General features: G+C 33.0%; 1 protein-coding gene across 1 annotated transcript in view; it reads right to left on the minus strand.

Moving 5' to 3' along the window:
* Positions 1 to 16,650, minus strand: part of LOC115876269 — a 43,185-nt gene extending 26,535 nt beyond the window's left edge. Inside the window, 1 exon segment of the mRNA XM_030891979.1 lies at positions 16,394 to 16,650. Coding sequence (XP_030747839.1) covers positions 16,394 to 16,441 — 48 coding nt within the window. The 5' untranslated portion in view covers positions 16,442 to 16,650.
* Positions 16,651 to 19,700: the final 3,050 nt, after the last annotated feature.

The raw sequence follows: 19,700 nt of genomic DNA on the forward strand, positions 1-19,700 counted from the left end.
CTAAATTTATTTACTTTATTTTTTTCTTGCGTTTCTTAGAAACCGCCGGTCGTACTTTACGCCAAACCAGATAAAGATAATTCTGAAATATTCATTATTTAGAGATGGGGCTTGCGATTGTGCCGCTGCCGGACAAACCTTAGTTTTGTCCTTGCCATTCTCATGCTGGAATTTCTATGAAGTTGTGCGATACTCAATTTAGATACTTGTAATATTCAGCTATACAGAGTGTTCGAAAAATGCATGGCCAAATTTCAGAGGGAGATACCTCATCAAAATAAATGACAGAAGTTCCTAAACATGGATACGAATACATGCATAGTTTTAGTTAACCCTAGAATACTAAGCATATGCCGCAAATACTAAGCATTCGTAAATTTTACGATATATTCTGAACAAACGAAATATCTTGTTAAATATTTAAATTATATAATAACAAAAAGAAACCAATAAAACTATTGCTCGCGATGTTCAGCACAAATTCGCGGTTGCAGTGGTTCCATTAAAGTGGTGCCATTCTTCGTTTTTTATATCGACACATATAACAAGTAGTACGTTTTAATGTTGGAGGTTCCTGTAAATCTGTCTGCAGAGGGATTCTCATGGCTGGTTTTGAATAGGCTGTGCCATAGTACTACTGCTTCTTTATTACGAATTTTTATTTAATTGCTGCTTATATAGAATTTTTTTTAGAATTTAGAATGAGTGGGAGGGGGGTTAATCACTTCGACCTTACAGATCCATTGTGTCCCCCTTTCTTGAATCATAACTCATCATACAGTCCCAGGGCTTTGACAAAAGCCAGTATCTGGGACGGTTTTATAGAGGGTAGTTCTCCATCTCCAATATCAGTCGTACCAAAATTCATGGCACGAATGGTTGTCGTCTCGGCGCACTCAGTGATGAGGTGTACTGGTGTTTCACCATCTTCCCCACAGAATCTGCATTCGCCGTTTCTTCTTAGTTTCAATCTACTGAGGTGTTCATTGAGGAGACAGTGTCCTGTTAAAACCCCGTGACAATCCGAAGATTGTTCTTACTCAGACCCAGGAAGATCTGTGATTTTTCTTGATCATAAGCCCTCAGAAACTTCTTCGAGTGTCCTAGACCATTGCAAGATTTCCATTCCAGGTTGCGGATGGAATCTTCCAAGTTCTTGAGTTCCGCCTTGAGTTGGTTACCACTTGGAAAGCAGAACGGTTCTGGTCCAGTTAGTGGAGTGTTCGCTCCTTTCCTAGCTAGATTATTTGCTTTTTCATTGCCTTCTATCCCTTGGTGAGCAGGCACCCAGTGTAGGAGGACTTTGTTTTCTTTGCCTAATTTATTCAGCTTCTCTATGCATTCTTTGACCAATTTCAAATCGATTGATACTGAGTTGATCGCCTTTAACGCTGCTTGACTATCAGATAAGATGGCTATTTCTTGTTTCCGATAGTTCCTATCTAAGATAAGTTGTACGCATCTCTCGATAGCGTAGATTTCTGCCTGTAGGATACTAGGGTAAGTGCCCATTGGTTCGGAGTAATTAGCTCTCGGCCCAAACACTCCGATCCCTGTTCCCGTATTGGTTTTGGAAGCATCAGTATACCAAGTTATGGTATGGTCTTTTAACTGCTGGGCAAGCGTTTCGCTCTTCCAACGCTTATATAACTTTCGACCTTAACATAACGTCCTCTGGTTGCTTCATTTCCTCTCAGTGACTCACTATTGGCGATAAAACATAAATTAAAAGCACCAGAAATAAAAATGTTTAATTAAATGCCTAACAACAAAAAACCGCCGTAATGCATTTTAATTACTCCCTCAGCAAATTGATTTAATTGCTATGTCCAATTAGTTATAGGAGATTTTTGTTGAAAATTATACTATTTTTATTACCAATAACAAGTAGTTTAAATACTTTTGTTTTCTGTGCGAAATTTGTGAAGTTAGTCGAGTGGAAATTTTGATAAAATCATTTAAAAATGATTAAGAAAGGAAGAACCTGTTACTCTGTGTAATTATTTTGCTTTGTTGAAATTTACTGGTCGGTTAAAAAAATACGAGGCATGTTTTTTAAGTAAGTACCGTTTTGCGATTCCGCCGCCGCAGCGCTACGGTCGGCGTTCGGCGCATGCGCGCTGGTTACCTACATCTCTTGTCTATGCACAGACGCCAGTACAGTCTGATTCTTCATTGTATACGTTGTTTATTGAGTGTTTAAGATGCCTCCGACAATCGTGAGCCCCGCCGATTGTGAAGTACGGGCTGTCATACGATTTCTTAGTGCTAAAGGCGTAAAACCGATCGATATTCATCGTGAGATCTGTGAAGTTTACGGACAAAACATTATGAGTGATGGAATGGTAAGGAAATGGGTGAGAGCATTTAAAGAAGGCCGCACAAATGTGCATGATGAAGAACGGAATGGGCGTCCTTCGGTCGTTAATGAAGATTTGGTGCAGAAAGTGGACGAAAAGGTAAAAGAAAACAGACGCTTTACAATTTTATCATTGTGCGACTACTTTCCTCAATGTTCTCGTAGTGTTTTGTATCGTATTGTGACCGAGAACTTGAATTACCGGAAATTGTGTTCACGTTGGGTTCCGAAAATGTTGACGGATTTGCACAAAACCCAACGTTTAGACAGTGCATTGACTTTCCTTGAGCAGTACCACAATGAAGGTGAAGATTTTTTAGACAAAATTGTTACTGGTGACGAAACATGGGTGGCCTACGTCACACCAGAATCGAACAACAGTCCATGGAATGGCGACATTCATCATCACCCAAAACAGTGAAGTTTAAGCAAACAATTTCTGCCCGGAAAATCATGTGCACAGTTTTTGGGACAGAAAAGGAGTATTGCTAGTGGAGTTTCTGCCTCGTAATGAGACAATCAATGCAGCATCTTATTGTGAGACATTGAACAATCTGCGCCGTGCAATCCAAAACAAAAGACGTGGCAAGTTGAGTAAGGGTATTGTTTTGCTGCATGACAATGCCCGTCCACATGTGGCTAATCGGACCAAAGATCTCATCAAATCTTTTAAATGGGAAACTCTAGATCATCCTCCATACAGCCCTGATCTGGCGCCCAGTGACTACCATTTATTCCTGCACTTGAAGAAACACCTGGGCGGTCAGCATCTTCAAGACGATAACGAAGTCAAAACAGTTGTGATACAGTGGTTAACCAGTCAGGCGGCAGAATTTTATGAGGAGGGTATTGAAAAACTGGTGCCACGTTATGACAAGTGCCTCAATATTCACGGAAATTATATAGAAAAGTAGATTAAGGTACAGGCTTTCATGTAAAAATAAAATTATTGCGATATCTTTGCACGTTTTTTTTTAATTCCAAAACGGTACTTACTTAAAAAACATGCCTCGTATAAGATTTTTTTTAAAATCTTTATTTTTAAATTAGATCCTTAAAAACAATTACTACTACTGCCATTACTCGAACCAGCGAAGAAAAAAGTCTAGTTAACAGTCTTGTAAACAATACACACCATATAACCAATCATTGCTATCCTTCAAAAATGTTATCTGTAATCGAATTCATTGTCTATCTTTTGGCGGCGGCGCATATCAAAGCCTGTATGTGTGTGTATATTATGAATACAAGGAGGTGAAAAAGAAAGTTATTCGTTATCAAGCAATCTCCCGGGGCCTAGTTTCTACACCTACCCACAGAGGACTTTCATGCCAGAGGGACATTAAGTTACACATTGTATTCTCTCTTTAATCATTTTTCTAACCTGCCAGTAGTAGTACCTTGCCATTGAGGCGTATATAAACGATACAGGTACGAAGATATGTGTCGCTGATAGCTGGTTTATGCTTCGATAGTTAGGCGATCTAATGATATGCGTTTTTTGAAGTAAATTAATTTTTAATTTGTTTTTTTTGACAGGTAATAGTCAAATTTTGCAGTGAAGTAATAGTCTTTGCAGATGATGTAGTTATCTTAGCAAGAGATCGGAGGAGACTGAGCTGATATCGGTGACCAAAAGACTAGAAAATCAAGCGCAAAACGTGGGCTGAGTATTTAATGAGAAGAAAACGAAATTTATGGAGTGGTCAGATAGGGATTTTGAGAAGGGAAGATTAACAACAAATAGATTCTGGGAGAGGGAAACGATACAAGTTTGAGGAAGTAGATACACATTCACATATCTAGGAGCCGTATTTCTAAAGAACCCATATGTAACTCAAGAAATTATGGCAAAAATAATGGCAGGAAATAGACAGAAAATTATTAAGAGTAAGAACATATCTAGAAGTTGAAAAATCAGAATGTACCAAACAATGATACGACCAATATGTATGCATGTGAAACGTGGACGTTCAATGCAACGGAAAGTTCGAGGCTAGAGATTTGGCAAAGAAAAATACTGAGGAAGATTTTTAAATGAAAGCAGATAGACAACATATTATGGACCAAAAGAATAAATGAAGTATTAAAGAAACTATATCGGGCACCGATTATAACGGGAGTGGCAAGAGCACAAAGACTGAGATGGCTGGGACACATTGAAAGAACGGCTGAAATAAGAATTCCTAATATGATAATGAAACGTGAAATAGGTGGAAAGAGAAGAAGGGGTAGACCGAGAACCAGATGGAAAAAGGATGTTGAAGAGGACTTGAGAAGGAAAAGAGTGAATGGGTGGAGAATAAAGACGAAAGACAGAAACAAATGGAGAAAGACAACCAATCAAGCCATGAGCCTTTTAGGCTTTTAGAGCTATTATAAATATACAGGATTGTTCACCACATACGACACGGAGTATTGTGGCTAAACGATGATATTTTTTACAAATTGTAAGTTTGAGGTTCCTTGAAGGACTATTAGAGCTACAATTTAAAAATATTTTTCCAAGATACAGAGTGTCCCAAATAAATAAAAAATATCAAAGTTGTATTTGTTGTTGAGAAAGTATTTTAAGACTAATAAAAATATAAGATCTTCTTTCAATGCGCAGTAGGGAACGCAACGTTTACCGGCAGCCAGACGGGCCGCATGCTGTTCTAGAGAGCATAGTAAAAGATATATCAAAGAGCCAGACGTCTTAAAATACTTGTTTTTTCGACGTTGCTAGCTCTCGTACTATAAGGGATGCAGCAGAATTTGTGACCTTAGGCGCTATATTTTGGAAGCAACAAATGAGTCATCAGCTGGTCATCAACGTCAATTTTAGCGATTTTTAATAGTTGGTTGTGTGTAGTAAACTTTTATAAAATTTTGTGAGAAAATGGCGCAATGATAAGAAAGAGTGAGGAGTTACGTATTTTTTTTATTAATAAAAAAATAAATAAAAACAAAAATAAGAAAAATAAAAAAACAAAATAAAAAATCAAATAAAAAAAATAAATAAAGACAATGGAAGTCCGAAATCCTTTCATTTTCAATAATGAATCATTGTTTGAATGTGATAAACATTCAAAGAAAAGATTTGCGTGTCTGAAACAGTGATGGTTGGTTGGTTGGGATGATTTCATATCAGTAGACGTACATCAAAAACAATACAGTGTAATTCTATCTTAATATAGTTTTTATAATCCGAAAATTCACAGATATTAACTGAAAAAAAAGAGGGATTGCGATAAAAATCTTCCGAATTTTTGCCCATTATATTCGTCTGACATTGGCGGCGGATACACATGGGAAATGACGGGGTAATGAACCCGCCGAGCACCGTGATATGGATCGTGACTTCATGGGAAAATGAACCTTAGTTTTGCGCGAGGGTCACAGATAAGACGTGATGATTTTTAGACGTTTCTTTGCTTTTATTGTACCACATCAATTTTAACAAACAGAATCTTCAGGATTTTTTAATTTTAAGTATTTTAAATTCTTTAAAGAAAAGAAAATACAATATATTACATAGAACTCTAGCTCTGATCTAGTGATAATTTTTAATAGACAAGCTCCCAACTTAATCTACTAATTCTATAATAATTGACACTAATACCACTGACTCTCAAGTTCATATTATTTTTTCTCTCTTTATAGGCGCAGCAAAAATTCTTGTTTATTTCCTTTTGCTAACATTGTGACAAGCGAATAAAAAATACCAACTTATTTTACCATTAAATCCTTTTTTTGCTTCTTTTGTTCACCGTTCAAACTTGATTGATGGGTATCAATGAAAGTGGTTGAAATTTCTAAATCAGTTTAACCAGAAAAAAATACATGTGAATGTTTAAATTAAAGAACGCTATCTCAAATTGGTGCTGAATATTGACAGTAATGGTGTTCAGACTATAACAAAGATTTATCCGAATGATTTGAATCAATTCAGCTTGTAAATGTGTGTCAGTTTAAGTAAATTTATATGACAGCTGAATGGTTTTTAACGGTAGTATTTGTATATATATTTATTGGCAATTTCTTTAATATATATATGTCTTCATTAAAAAGCTATAATACAGGGGAGGCTCAAAAAGTTATTAAACATTTTGTAGATTATTGTATAGTATAACACCAGAATACCTCATCACTGGATGTTGCTGAGACGACAACCATTCATGCCAAGAACTTTGGTACGACTGATATCGGAGATGGAGAACTAATCTCTGTAAAACCGTCTCAGATACTGGCTTTTCTCAAAGCCCTGAGACTGTATGATGAGTTATAACTCAAGAAACTCCTTCTAAAGTTACTACCTCTGAACATTAGCAATTGTAGAATAAAATAACTATAGAAAATCAAATTCCTATATGTCAATTGAAACTTCAAAGGGAATTGTCAAAAACAGAAGTTCGTGATGTCCATTCCGTATAAATTCATGGACAATGGACAGCATTATATTGCTTCCTTAATATTATACTACTAAAAAAGGCAAAAAACTTGTATTTAAATTAGAATTTAAGAATTTCAAAAATAAAATATAATCGATAAAAGCTTACAAATTATTTTTCCAGGATTTTATGAAAGTATCAAAAAGAATTTTATTAATATCTTAATTTTATTGAAAGGCAACAATACACCGTTTTTCTCTAAATTTAGATACACTTTCTATGGAGATATGTAAATTATTTTTGTTATAAAAGTGTGGCTCATCAATTAGTCGAGGTGTTCTTTTTATTTTGCCAATTTATATATTTATTGACATATTTACTATTTTTTAATACCTTGGAAAAGTATACTGTAAAAAAACTCCCATTATAACCAGGCACCCTGTACACTATTTGCAAATTCTTATTTAAATAAATGATCAGTAAAAATATACATATACATAAAGGATCTATTAAGTATTTCTAATAACAATTTATAGTTATATTAAAAGATAGAAACTAATAGTGTCATAGAACATTCAAGACATGTTTAAAATTTATATATCCATACATTATAAACTACTCTGACAAAAAAAAATGTTGATCTGTTATAGAGGAAGTGCTAACTAGGAACATCATAACTAGTCGTGATTAGCATTTTAAGTAAATGTCTTGATGACTTAATTATAAAAACATTTATATATTCTAGTTTAGAGGAAATAGGTTATTAAAAGTAATTCAAAAATGTCTTATTAAAAAGTTTATATTATGAGAAAATACAGGCCATCTAGGAAAAGATTTAGCCACTTAAAAAAGTTGTACAAAGACAAAGGGTTGAGAATAAAGTTTTTCTGAAAATACACAATTTTTTAAAAATTTAATGTTAACATTTTCAATTTTTTTTCTTTTTTTTCCCGTATTTTTTTGTTCCCATAAAAGTCTTAAATTTAAATTTAAATATCAAAGAGAAGATTACGTGTATGTACTAAATTTACCTACATGTATATTTCAAGACCCATCGAGATGTATAGAAAGTGACTTAATTCCATATACGTTTGACCAAGATGCGTCTCTGTTTGTTAACATCAGCCAAGAACTGTTCACACACTTTCGCTTGCTCTCGTGTAAGTACTATTTTCAACTCAAAGTGTGTTTGCGTACGTACAATCGAAGAAATGTGTAGGTTTTAGGATGTTTTTGTAGATCACAATCAATGATGTGCTGTTGGGTAACAACGCAAACTAAATAAATAAATTGAAGCCAAATTAAAAGGAATATTAAGATATGTTACCATACACTGTGTCAATATTAAAACTTCCCACCCTTAATGTCTTTCTTGCAGTTAAAAATATGAAAAATCGGAAAGACAGTTTAAATGAATATTTTTAGCCTTTTTCTTTCAACCCCTAGGAGGGGTAGATGTCACCCTTACAATCTTAAATGGAAATGGGGGTCAATTGACACATTTTAACGGGTGTTTAATTCTCTTTTCAGTGCTGTCCAACTTTGTTGTTTTTGGTCCAGAGGTTTCCGAATAATCGCGTTTCAAAGTTGCTGAAACAATTAAACATGCCTGCATTGAGATTTTGGTTTTCAGGCTGGTGTTTACACAAAAATTATTGCAATGGGTCTCCTTGTATTGGAGAACTATTTATAAGTTGTTCAAAACGTTGTCCATTTTCCTGTAAACAATAATAAAGTCTGTGTTCAAACACCTCCCTAACATTTCGGAAAACTTAACCGGGAATTGACCGGCATTTTCATATTTTTAACTGCAAGAAAGATATTAAAGGTGGGAAGTTTGGGAAAAATTGACACAGTGTAAAAAAATATATCTCGAAAAAAACTTATTATCTATGATCTTGGCGTTTGGCACTCTTGAAAATATGACCATACCAATATGTATCGTAGGCTATTAAGATCGGCAAAAAAAAAGTTTTTTTTAATTTCACTCAAAATGGGTTATTTGGGTCATAAATGACCTAAATACAAAATATTTTCATGGTGTCTGTCTGTCCGTCTATAACACGATAACTCAAAAACCGCTAAACCGATTTTAACCAAATTTGGCACAAAAATACTGTAGCACCCGAGAATCTGGCCATTAGTTTTTGGTGTGGGTGGGGGGTTGGTAAGGGGGTATGGGAGGGGGTTAAAAATTTTAAAAAATCGTTACTCCAAAATTACAGTAGCTAGCGAAACGCGGTTTTCTATTTAAGATTAGGAATAATATTTGCAACAAAATTTGTAATAACATCAAAATCAGTCAAAGTCGCAGTTTTTAAGATAAAAAAAAATGGAAAAATGCCTTTACTTTGAAACTAAAAGAACTGCCTACCAACTTTTTATTAACATATTTTAGTATGGGCGGCTATACGTGCCTCCCGGCGCCATTTTTTTGGAATTTTTTGTACTGGGCATACTACCTCATCAGTTTTCATATATTATGTTCATATACTTTTATTGTTTTATATATTGTTGCGGACCCGTGTGGACTCGACCTAACCTAACCTATGAACCTAACTATATGCCCTCAGATGACCTTAACATCGATAAGAAGAAGTGCGAGCGCCTTGCTAAATATTGGAAAGTGAAATTGACGTTTAAATTTGACACTGTTGACAAGTCTACTACTACTAGCGCCCCCAATTTCGCTTGTAGGAACTACGGACTAAATTGTCACGCATGGCGGGAAGTTTAAAAAAATAAAAAAAAATATTTCTTCATTTATTTTTAATTATGACATACACAAAAACACAAAAAATACACCATTTTTTAAAAATATGTTTAATATCAATATCAAATATACAACAGAAATTAATTTCACCACAATAAATTAATAAAATTAAAAGAATAATGTTACAAGTAGATCAAGAGACAAAATTAATTATTATAACAAAACTGAAAAAAATGGCGTCATAGATGGCTTAGAAATAAAAGATGTATCATAATTTTGAAAGTAAAATTATATGGGAAATGTCTTCGATCATCATTTTTAAGCCAACTGGACGAAAAAAACTTATTATCTATCTTTCCGAGAAACTGTAAGAAAAGTAAAATTTCAAACATACAAGCTGAGTTCGTTCATAGTGCTCTGAGAAATCTAGATAAACAAAGAATAATAAATTAAAAGTATTCCAGGGGAAAAGAGAGGAAAAACCTGTATCGTCTCTGATATCTGTCAGGGTATTGTTGAAAGTGTCATCTTTTTGCTCGAAGCAGGCTCGAAGTTTTCAGGTCGATCAAAAAGATGACATTTACAACAATACTTTGCTGTAACTTTCACAAATATCAGAGAGAGTACATACAGGTATTGCCTCTCTTTCCTCTGGGATGCTTTATATCTGTTGTTCTTTGTTTATCTATATTTCTCAGAGCATAATGCCGAACACGACTACAGTATATAATAATTTCAATATCCGAAGTGGAAAGAAAAAAGATCACCTTTCTGTTTTGTACTATGGTCCCTTTCTTCCGATGGCTCATCTCGTTGATATTTAGGAAGGAAAATATAAAATTCAATTTGATTTGATGATCCTTTTCTGTCACCTAAAATCAGGAGAACGACAATGAGCATGTTAAGATGAAAAAAAAAATTATCAACACTTACCTACACGTTAGTCCGAGGAGTTTTATTAAAAACCTATATTTGTCTAAATAATTTATGTAGTAAATTTGCAAAGCAAAACGCAGCGTGTAAACAAAAGAAATAAAATGGCGACAAGTCAACGTCAACGACCCGACAAGGAGAAAAGTGGTGTTCGAATAACAAATTATGGGTCACCAAAAATTGTTTTTATCTCCTTTCAACGCACACTTTAGAAAGAAAAAGAGATGAACTGGAATACTGAAAGAACGTCAAGGCTTTATCTGTCACTCTTGTCAATAATTTATCGGTAAGGAAGATTCCTAGAAAATCGCTTGTAGTCAAGTTTTCAATCATTGCCAGTTCTCCTATAAGAAGTGTCATCCACCTGATAGACACCGTAATGATTCATTCGTTCGAGAAGAATCGAGTCCCACTGGAATTGAGTAGTACATACGAGAACATTCGAAACCTTCTCTATGCACCTAACGATCTATGGACTATTCTAGAGATCTTTAGCTGTCGGTATAAAAGCCGGCGGCTGTGGCCTAGAGAGGGCAGTTATAAATAGAGGAGTGCAGTTGACGCGCTAAAATTCAAAATAAATTCTTAGTTATAAATCGTTTGTAAATAGTTCTATAAGTCTTTTATCGTTATTGTTTTTGTTAATTAGTGTTAAATAAAATAAAAAAAAATAAATAGTGTTTAAATAAATTGTGACTTTCTATCCACACGGAACCGACGAAAAACGTAACAATATTTATGATAGTTAGTTAATAAGGTTAGTGTCACGCGCCCTAGTAAAAAGAAAAGAAGAAAGAAGAGGGGAGTTCGGGAAACGTGCGCTAGAGGGAGAATGGCGGCGGCCTCTAAAAAATTAAGACGCCAAATTTGTTTTAGAGTTCTTGTGAGAATTATTAACAAATATTTAAACTAATAAAGAAGATAAGGAAGAAAAAAGCGGCCTTTTTGGGCAAGCTACACTTTAATCAATCTTATTTACAAAATTTTAGTAGCCCTTACTATATGTTTAGTTGTTGATATCCTTCTATACAGTTTCTAACAAAAAAATCTGTCTCGATTTAGAACTGACAAAAAAAATTGCAAAACGTGGTTGGAAAAGACTTTGTCATGATTCGCGGATCGTCTTTTGAATTAGAGATAACAATGGCCGAACGAAACGGTTCTCTCGTGAGGCCGGAGAGACGATATTTATAAAATTATGAGCGGAGATCCGATGATGTCGCCGCTAATATAACGGCCGTCCGCTCGTATTAAGGAAACGATTTAGCCATAATTTCGAATCACGAAGAAGATGTACAGTTACAAGAACCAGCGCACGCCCGAAGACTTTGTTTCTCCAACTCCGTCACAGTTATAACATAGTTAAGTCGCAACGAATCTCGCAAAATAATTATATTTCCCATTAAACAAGGTTTTTTTTTATCATATGACACAGAAAAACATTTCTGGACTAGTAGTCCAAGAATAAGGCAAAAACTTCGTAATTTTTTGGTAAAACTTGAATTTTTCATATACGTTACTTTGAAAGATATAAAAACGAATTGTGAAACCTTTTTTTTTTTAAATTCACCCCGGAGAAAAAAATAAAAAAATAAAATTATTTTCTCAAAATTTCCGAGAAACTGTAAGAACTAGAAAAAAAAGTTCAAATAAAAGTTGTAGAACGTCCAATTATACAGGGTTGTTCACCACATACGACACGGAGTATTGTAGCTAAACGATGAGATTTTTACAAATTGTTTTGGGTTCGATGAAGGACTATTAGAGGTACAATTTAAAAATAATTTTACAAGATACAGAGTGTCCCAAATAAGTAAAAAATATCAAAGTTGTATTTTTTTAAATGGAACACCCTGTATATTATTACATTTTTAGTTTCTACGATTAAAATAAAGGTAAATTTGATTAAGGTTTATTATACTTAAACCTTACCGTTTTTGAATATTTTCAATTTTGTGAAATTGCAGTAAAAATTTTAAGGCTTCATTTCTCCAAGGGTTTCAAAGTTTTTAATACTAAATATTTACTGAAGTTTATTTACTGATCAGTTATTGTGTTGCAATAATAAAAATAATACTACCTTATACAGAGTGTCTAAAAATTTATTTTAAATAATTATTAGCTTCAAACGGCAATAACTTGTTTAATTTAAATGGAACACCCTGTATATTTTACGAGAATCAGATGCACAATTTATATGTCTATCAAATTATATTATACCATTTTTTACCTATCTCTTTAAGTTTCCGTAGAAAATGCATTTTCTTGTAATTTAGAACTTATTTATCAATATACCCATGGACTATTGACATTTTAGATTATTTTTAAAGATGTACCAAATTTTTAAAGAGTACAGATACTAATATTATCGATATAATTCGTTATTTCATTAAAAAATAAAAAAAAACTGTTTAAATATTTGTTAAAGAGGATCAGTTAATATGATTCCAGTATTCAAACAACATTAACTGACTGTTTGCTTTGATTAATAATAATTGCTCCAAATACTAAAAAACTGAATTTTGTATGGGCATTAGACAGTGTGATAAAAAGTAACACCTTAAAAATGATATTTCATTTTTTAATAAATGCTTATTTATAACTACAGAGACTTTAATTTGATAACTTATTATTATATTGATTTCTGACTCAAATCCACATTTATTTATAATAATTTAATAACGAACACAATTAAGTATGTAATTAATTAGTATATGGGCGCAAATAATGGTGTTATATTTAATTAATGGTATACTCTTTTATAAAGATTTAAATAGTTTTCTTTTTGCATACAAATGGGCTAGTAATATTATCGTTTTGCTAAAAACGATAATATTACTAGTCTGTACATTTTGTACATTTGTTGCTTTAAAAACAATCTAAAATGTCAATATTCCATGGATATATTGATAAATGAGGTCTAAATTATAAAAAAATGCATTTTCTACGAAAACTTGAAGGGATAGGTAAAAAATGGTATAATACAATTTGATAGACAATTTAATTGTGCATCTGATTCTCCTAAAATATACAGGGCATTCCATTTAAATTAAAGAAATTATTGCCGTTTGAAGCTAATAATTATTTAAAATAAATTTTTAGACACTCTGTATAAGGTAGTATTATTTTTATTATTGCAACACAATAACTGATCAATAAATAAACTTCATTAAATATTTAGTATTAAAAACATTGATACCCTTGGAGAAATGAAGCTTTAAAATTTTTACTGCAATTTCACAAAATTGAAAATATTTCAAAAACGGTAAGGTTTAAGTGTAATAAACCTTAATCGAATTTACCTTTATTTTAATCATAGAAACTAAAAATGTAATAATATACAGGGTGTTCCATTTAAAAAAATAAAAATTTGATATTTTTTATTTATTTGGGACACTCTGTATCTTGTAAAAATATTTTTAAATTGTAGCTCTAATAGTCCTTCAACGAACCCCAAACTTACAATTTGTAAAAATCTCATCGTTTAGTTACAATACTCCGTGTCGTATGTGGTGAACAACCCTGTACATAAAAATGACCTCTATACTTTTTTGCTCAAATCAAAATTAACCAAGATAGGGTGGCTAGAGGATGCTAGTAGGAATTTAAAAAAAAAGTTACTGAAAAATTCATATATTTAACATTTTTATTCAATTTACTAGCGTGTACCCGCGACTTGGTTCGCGTCGAATTAATCCTTTGTAATGGTGATGATAAAACAAAGCAAGAAACCTTTACACCCTAAAGTCAATCCGCTTTCCAAAAATCAGCTTTTTACGTCAAGCGCTTTAAGCAGGATCGTGATTAATCAATGACCAGATTTTTCAAAACACTCTGTATACATTTTTAAAAAATCTTAAAATATGTAAAAGAAACAAAATAAAATATACGTGTTTAAGCGTTTTTTTTTTCGGAAACTTGACCGTTTTTTTAAAAAAAATATTGTAATATTTGAGGGGTGGTTTCACCCTCTTGGAACTGGAATTTCGAAAAATCCCTTCTTATCGAACCTCTACACCCTAGAATCAACCTGTATGCCAAAATTGAGCATGTTACGTTGAGTGGTTTGAGCAGGATCGTGATTAATCAGTAGGTATGTCAGTCACTGAAGGATTTTATATATTAGTATAATATATAATATTTACAAAGGGATTAATTTTTTCCGGTCGACGATAAAATACCATTTTATGGTGAATTTAAAGAAATCTTTCACAATTCGTTTTCAGATCTTTCAAAGTAACTTATATCAAAAATTCAAGTTTTTACTAAATTTAAAAAATTAAGTTTTTACGTATTTGAGAGCCTATTTTCTTGGACTACAAGGCGAAAAATGTCATAGTAGAATATTTGCTAAATAAATGTTTCAAATACATTTAAGAAATCGTCTTAAAGAAAAACAAATCATTATTTCAAACACTCTATATACTGAAACCAGCGTGAAATCGAAGGTCGCCGAATAATTTACAAGCAGGCTAATTATTTTTTAATAATCTAATCATGTCAAAATGGCGCGTTCCTTTTAATTAAAACCCTAATTAAAACTTTTCTGAATTTTGTCACGTAGCCCCATTTTGGCAAATTGCTTTGCAAATTGGGCTCAATGTAGGCTACCACATGCAAATGACGTAAACTCTGTGGGTCAGGTAGGTAACTGTATTTTTTTGGGTTCTTTTCCAATTCAATAATGACATAATTTTTAACTAATTGTTGTACGCAAATTCACAGTTTTCATTCTTTTCGCAAGGCCATATCGGGAAATGCTTAGCTGGTTATGGGCAACATTGTTTTATTTTTTTTTGAACCGCTACATTAGCCAAACGACCTAAATTAATAATTAATTATATTGATTGATTTAAATTAATGTGCTTTTATTAATTATAATAAAAAAATCCTTAAAAATCGCAGTTTTAAGAAACTTATATACAGTATGTCCCCGGATTGTCTTTACAAGAAGAAAAACTTTTTTATTATTGATATTTTGAGAAAAATGCATTCTTCATAAAAAATTTTGCTTGTTTATACTTTTCCAAATTTCCATACCGTTTTAGAGAAAATTAAGAAAAACAGGAAAATAACTACTAATTACTAAAACAATCTACCAAAAATAAAAACGCGTTCTGATTTTTAGGACTTCTTTTAGGAAAATTCAATTTTCATGCTTTTTTTTTAATTTTCTGTAAAACGGTATAGAAATTTGGAAAATTATAAACGGTACAAACGGTAACAGAACTTCAACTTTAGCGTCGATCTCCGCAACCAGAGACTTCGTACCTACGGGTGGAGACCGGTTAAACTTTGTTGACGAACATGTGTTGTTACGCTACATTATATTTACATTTTTGCAGTAAATTTCACAAATCATGCACTTTATATGTTCCATCGCACAAAAGTTTTGTCTTGCTTGTATAAAAAAAAGTCTCACAGCGTCCAAATCCAAATTTTTCACAAAAAAAAAGGTAAAACTTAAATATGTATGCAATCAAAGCAAAATCTGCGAAGCTTTCATTTTTAAATAAACAAATGTGGTGCTGTCAAAATAAATTTTAAAAGCCCAAAATTCACGCACATATATGATTTTTTAATTCTGAAATATTCATAGAAAAAAAACGTCTTTAATAATACTAAAATCATAATAATAATATAATAATCATATATAGAAATTCGTTTACCCAGTAGTAGTTATAAAAAGCGTTTTTGGTAAACTCTGACTCAAATAGTTTCTGAAAAAAAATCATTTTTTTTAAAAGGTCCGATTAAATTTATATCTCCGAAACTAAAGTTTCAAAAAAAGTCATACTATACTAGAAATTCATTTACCCGGTAGTAGTTATAAAAAGCATTTTTGGTAAACTCTGTCTCAAATAGTTTCTGAAAAAAAATTATTTTTTTTAAAAGGTCCGATTAAATTTATATCTCCGAAACTAAAGTTTCAAAAAAAGTCGTACTATACTAAATTTGGTTTGTATGTCCTGGGTACCTTCCTTTTCTACAAAAAAGTTTTCTAAAACTACTTACTTCACTGCTAACAGGCAAGGAGTAAAACATATCCACAAAACAATCCATACTTTACACTAACAACACCTATAAACACACCTGTACATATCACAATAACTTTTAAAATAACACATATATTCATATATCACATCACTTTGACATTTACTTATATATGTATAATACAAAACTCGGCATTTTTTCTCAACGATATACTACAATCAACTGAAACTAATAGTCATGTTCTGCGGTGGATCCTTGATGCTTGATCTATGAATTATTATTACCTACACACACAGAAGAGTCAACCTTGCAAATTTAATATTCCTATTTGCTAATGTGCTAATATGCTATGTCAACATCGCATATTATGTATTGCTCTTTCCTCATCTCTGTATGTACTCTAGATGTGCGACAAGAATATTATTTGTTTATCTGGTGAATTTACATAATATTCTGATTTGTTTACTTATTCTTTGAAATGTGTTGGGTAAAGAATATATTTATTTATTCTGTATGGCTTTGTGGTCGTTCAAAAACAGATAATATAAAACAGATAAGACAAAACTCTCTTTCATGGCCGAAAATCTCCCCACGAAAAATGGCACATGTTTTTTGAAACACCCTGTATATAAAAAGGTATCATCGAAATTCCATCGATCAGATTTTTTTCCCATAAGAACCACATAAGAAAAACGTATTTAGCATTCGATAAATAACAGATTTGTATCAATTAATAAAATTTAGAAAGCTGATTTGTCCGCGATGCAAAAAAGGCGAAAAGCAAAATAGCGATGGGAAAATCTAGCCGGTTACGATTGGACTTGCCACTACGAATATTTTATTGATCTTGAACCAGTTTGGTCTTAATTCACCTTCGCGAATAATTAACTTATCAGTGTGTAGAAATTGCATATTTATTTAAATTATTTACCTATACTTGGAAGTTGTTGCAGAACGATGAATGTATCTGAAACAAAAAGAAAAGAAAAACATTATAAAATTGCTTGCTAATAACAAGAAATTCAAAATAGAATTGAAATTTTATTGAAAAAGATAACTTAAAAATAAATTAAGTACGAAATGATTTACAAAAAAAATGATTTCTTTTTATTTTTTTTAATTTTTTTTATTTTTTTTAAATTTTTTTTTTATTTTTTTTTTACTTTTTTTTATTTTTTTTTTTATTTTTATTTAAACAGGGTGGTCCGAACTGTATTCCGGAAACTTTGGCAGCATATTCTGCAGATAAAAATAGGTAAAAAAGTTCGTATAAATGTATGCCCTAAAATGCCTAGTCTCGGAGATACAGGGTATAGAAGTTTCAGTTTTATTTCGAATTTTTCCAAATAATTTCTGAAGTACCGTCAATATTTGGATAAAAGTTGGTGTCTGGGAGTTTTCTGACGTGAGAAATTTGATTTTGATGTCAATATGACTCCTATTTGTAGAGGGTGCCACCTACATGTGTTTTAACAGTTTTGAAGAGTAATAACTTTTCGTCCGTGTCTGTATATAAATAATGAGTAAAAAATTATACATTTCCGTAACTTTTACGTAAAAAATGTCTCTTGGCAAAAATCGCTAGGAGCAACCGTTCTGAAGATATTTAGAATGGAAATAGTCAACAAATATCATTACTGTCAAAAACATTAGAATTTCTAAAAAATCTTACTAGATTGTCTAAAATTCTAGAGGAAACATTCCTTATTGTGTAGATAAAAAATATTTGTGTATCTTTTTGGACCCAATGGGAATGAAAAGAAGCTAAGACCCATATCAGCCTCCGTATTGCCTAAACAGCCGGGAACACAGCAGTAAACAACGCCCATTATAAACAAAATTGTCAAACAAATATAGTCACAAAATATCACATACACACCACAAAGAATTAATTTTACTTCGAAAAAATCGAAATAAAAATGAAAGTTCTAGGTACACCCTGTATCTCCGAAACTAAGCATTTTAGTACATTTTAGAATTTTTTTAGAATTTAGAATGAGTGGGAGGGGGGGTAATCACTTCGACCTTACAGATCCATTGTGTCCCCCTTTCTTGAGTCATAACTCATCATACAGTCCCAGGGCTTTGACAAAAGCCAGTATCTGGGACGGTTTTATAGAGGGTAGTTCTCCATCTCCAATATCAGTCGTACCAAAATTCATGGCACGAATGGTTGTCGTCTCGGCGCACTCAGTGATGAGGTGTACTGGTGTTTCACCATCTTCCCCACAGAACCTGCATTCGCCGTTTCTTCTTAGTTTCAATCTACTGAGGTGTTCATTGAGGAGACAGTGTCCTGTTAAAAACCCCGTGACAATCCGAAGATTGTTCTTACTCAGACCCAGGAAGATCTCTGATTTTTCTTGATCATAAGCCCTCAGAAACTTCTTCGAGTGTCCTAGACCATTGCAAGATTTCCATTCCAGGTTGCGGATGGAATCTTCCAAGTTCTTGAGTTCCGCCTTGAGTTGGTTACCACTTGGAAAGCAGAACGGTTCTGGTCCAGTTAGTGGAGTGTTCGCTCCTTTCCTAGCTAGATTATTTGCTTTTCATTGCCTTCTATCCCTTGGTGAGCAGGCACCCAGTGTAGGAGGACTTTGTTTTCTTTGCCTAATTTATTCAGCTTCTCTAAGCATTCTTTGACCAATTTCGAATCGATTGATACTGAGTTGATCGCCTTTAACGCTGCTTGACTATCAGATAAGATGGCTATTTCTTGTGTCCGATAGTTCCTATCTAAGATAAGTTGTACGCATCTCTCGATAGCGTAGATTTCTGCCTGTAGGATACTAGGGCCCATTGGTTCGGAGTAATTAGCTCTCGGCCCAAACACTCCGATCCCTGTTCCCGTATTGGATTTGGAAGCATCAGTATACCAAGTTATGGTATGGTCTTTTAACTGATGGGCAAGCGTTTCGCTCTTCCAATCCTTCTTATTGCTCAATACTACATTGACATGTTTGTCAAAGTTGTACGTTCTTGGCATATCGTCCACTGGGAGTTGCAGGAGTGGTACTTCCTTTTTGAGGGTGTTCCAAGCCCCTGATCTGACAATTCTCCCAGTACTAATTCCGTTAGTGACCATTCTAATCATTTCGCATTGGCATATCTACCAATGACAATGTGCAGTGGTGTTAGATCTAGAATGACCTCCATTGCTGCTGTTGGACAGGTTCTCATGGCTCCTGTGATGCAAACACATGCTAGTCTCTGGACTTTGCATAGGTTTAGCCTTGCCGTCCGTTGCTCTAGTTTTGTGTACCAGGCAACTGCTCCATAAGTAATCATGGGTCTTACTATCATGGTATACATCCAGCGCAAAATGTTA

The sequence above is a fragment of the Sitophilus oryzae genome, unplaced genomic scaffold (assembly GCF_002938485.1).
Source record: "Sitophilus oryzae breed Bouriz unplaced genomic scaffold, Soryzae_2.0 scaffold_1430_pilon_pilon, whole genome shotgun sequence".
NCBI classification, from domain to species: domain Eukaryota; kingdom Metazoa; phylum Arthropoda; class Insecta; order Coleoptera; family Curculionidae; genus Sitophilus; species Sitophilus oryzae.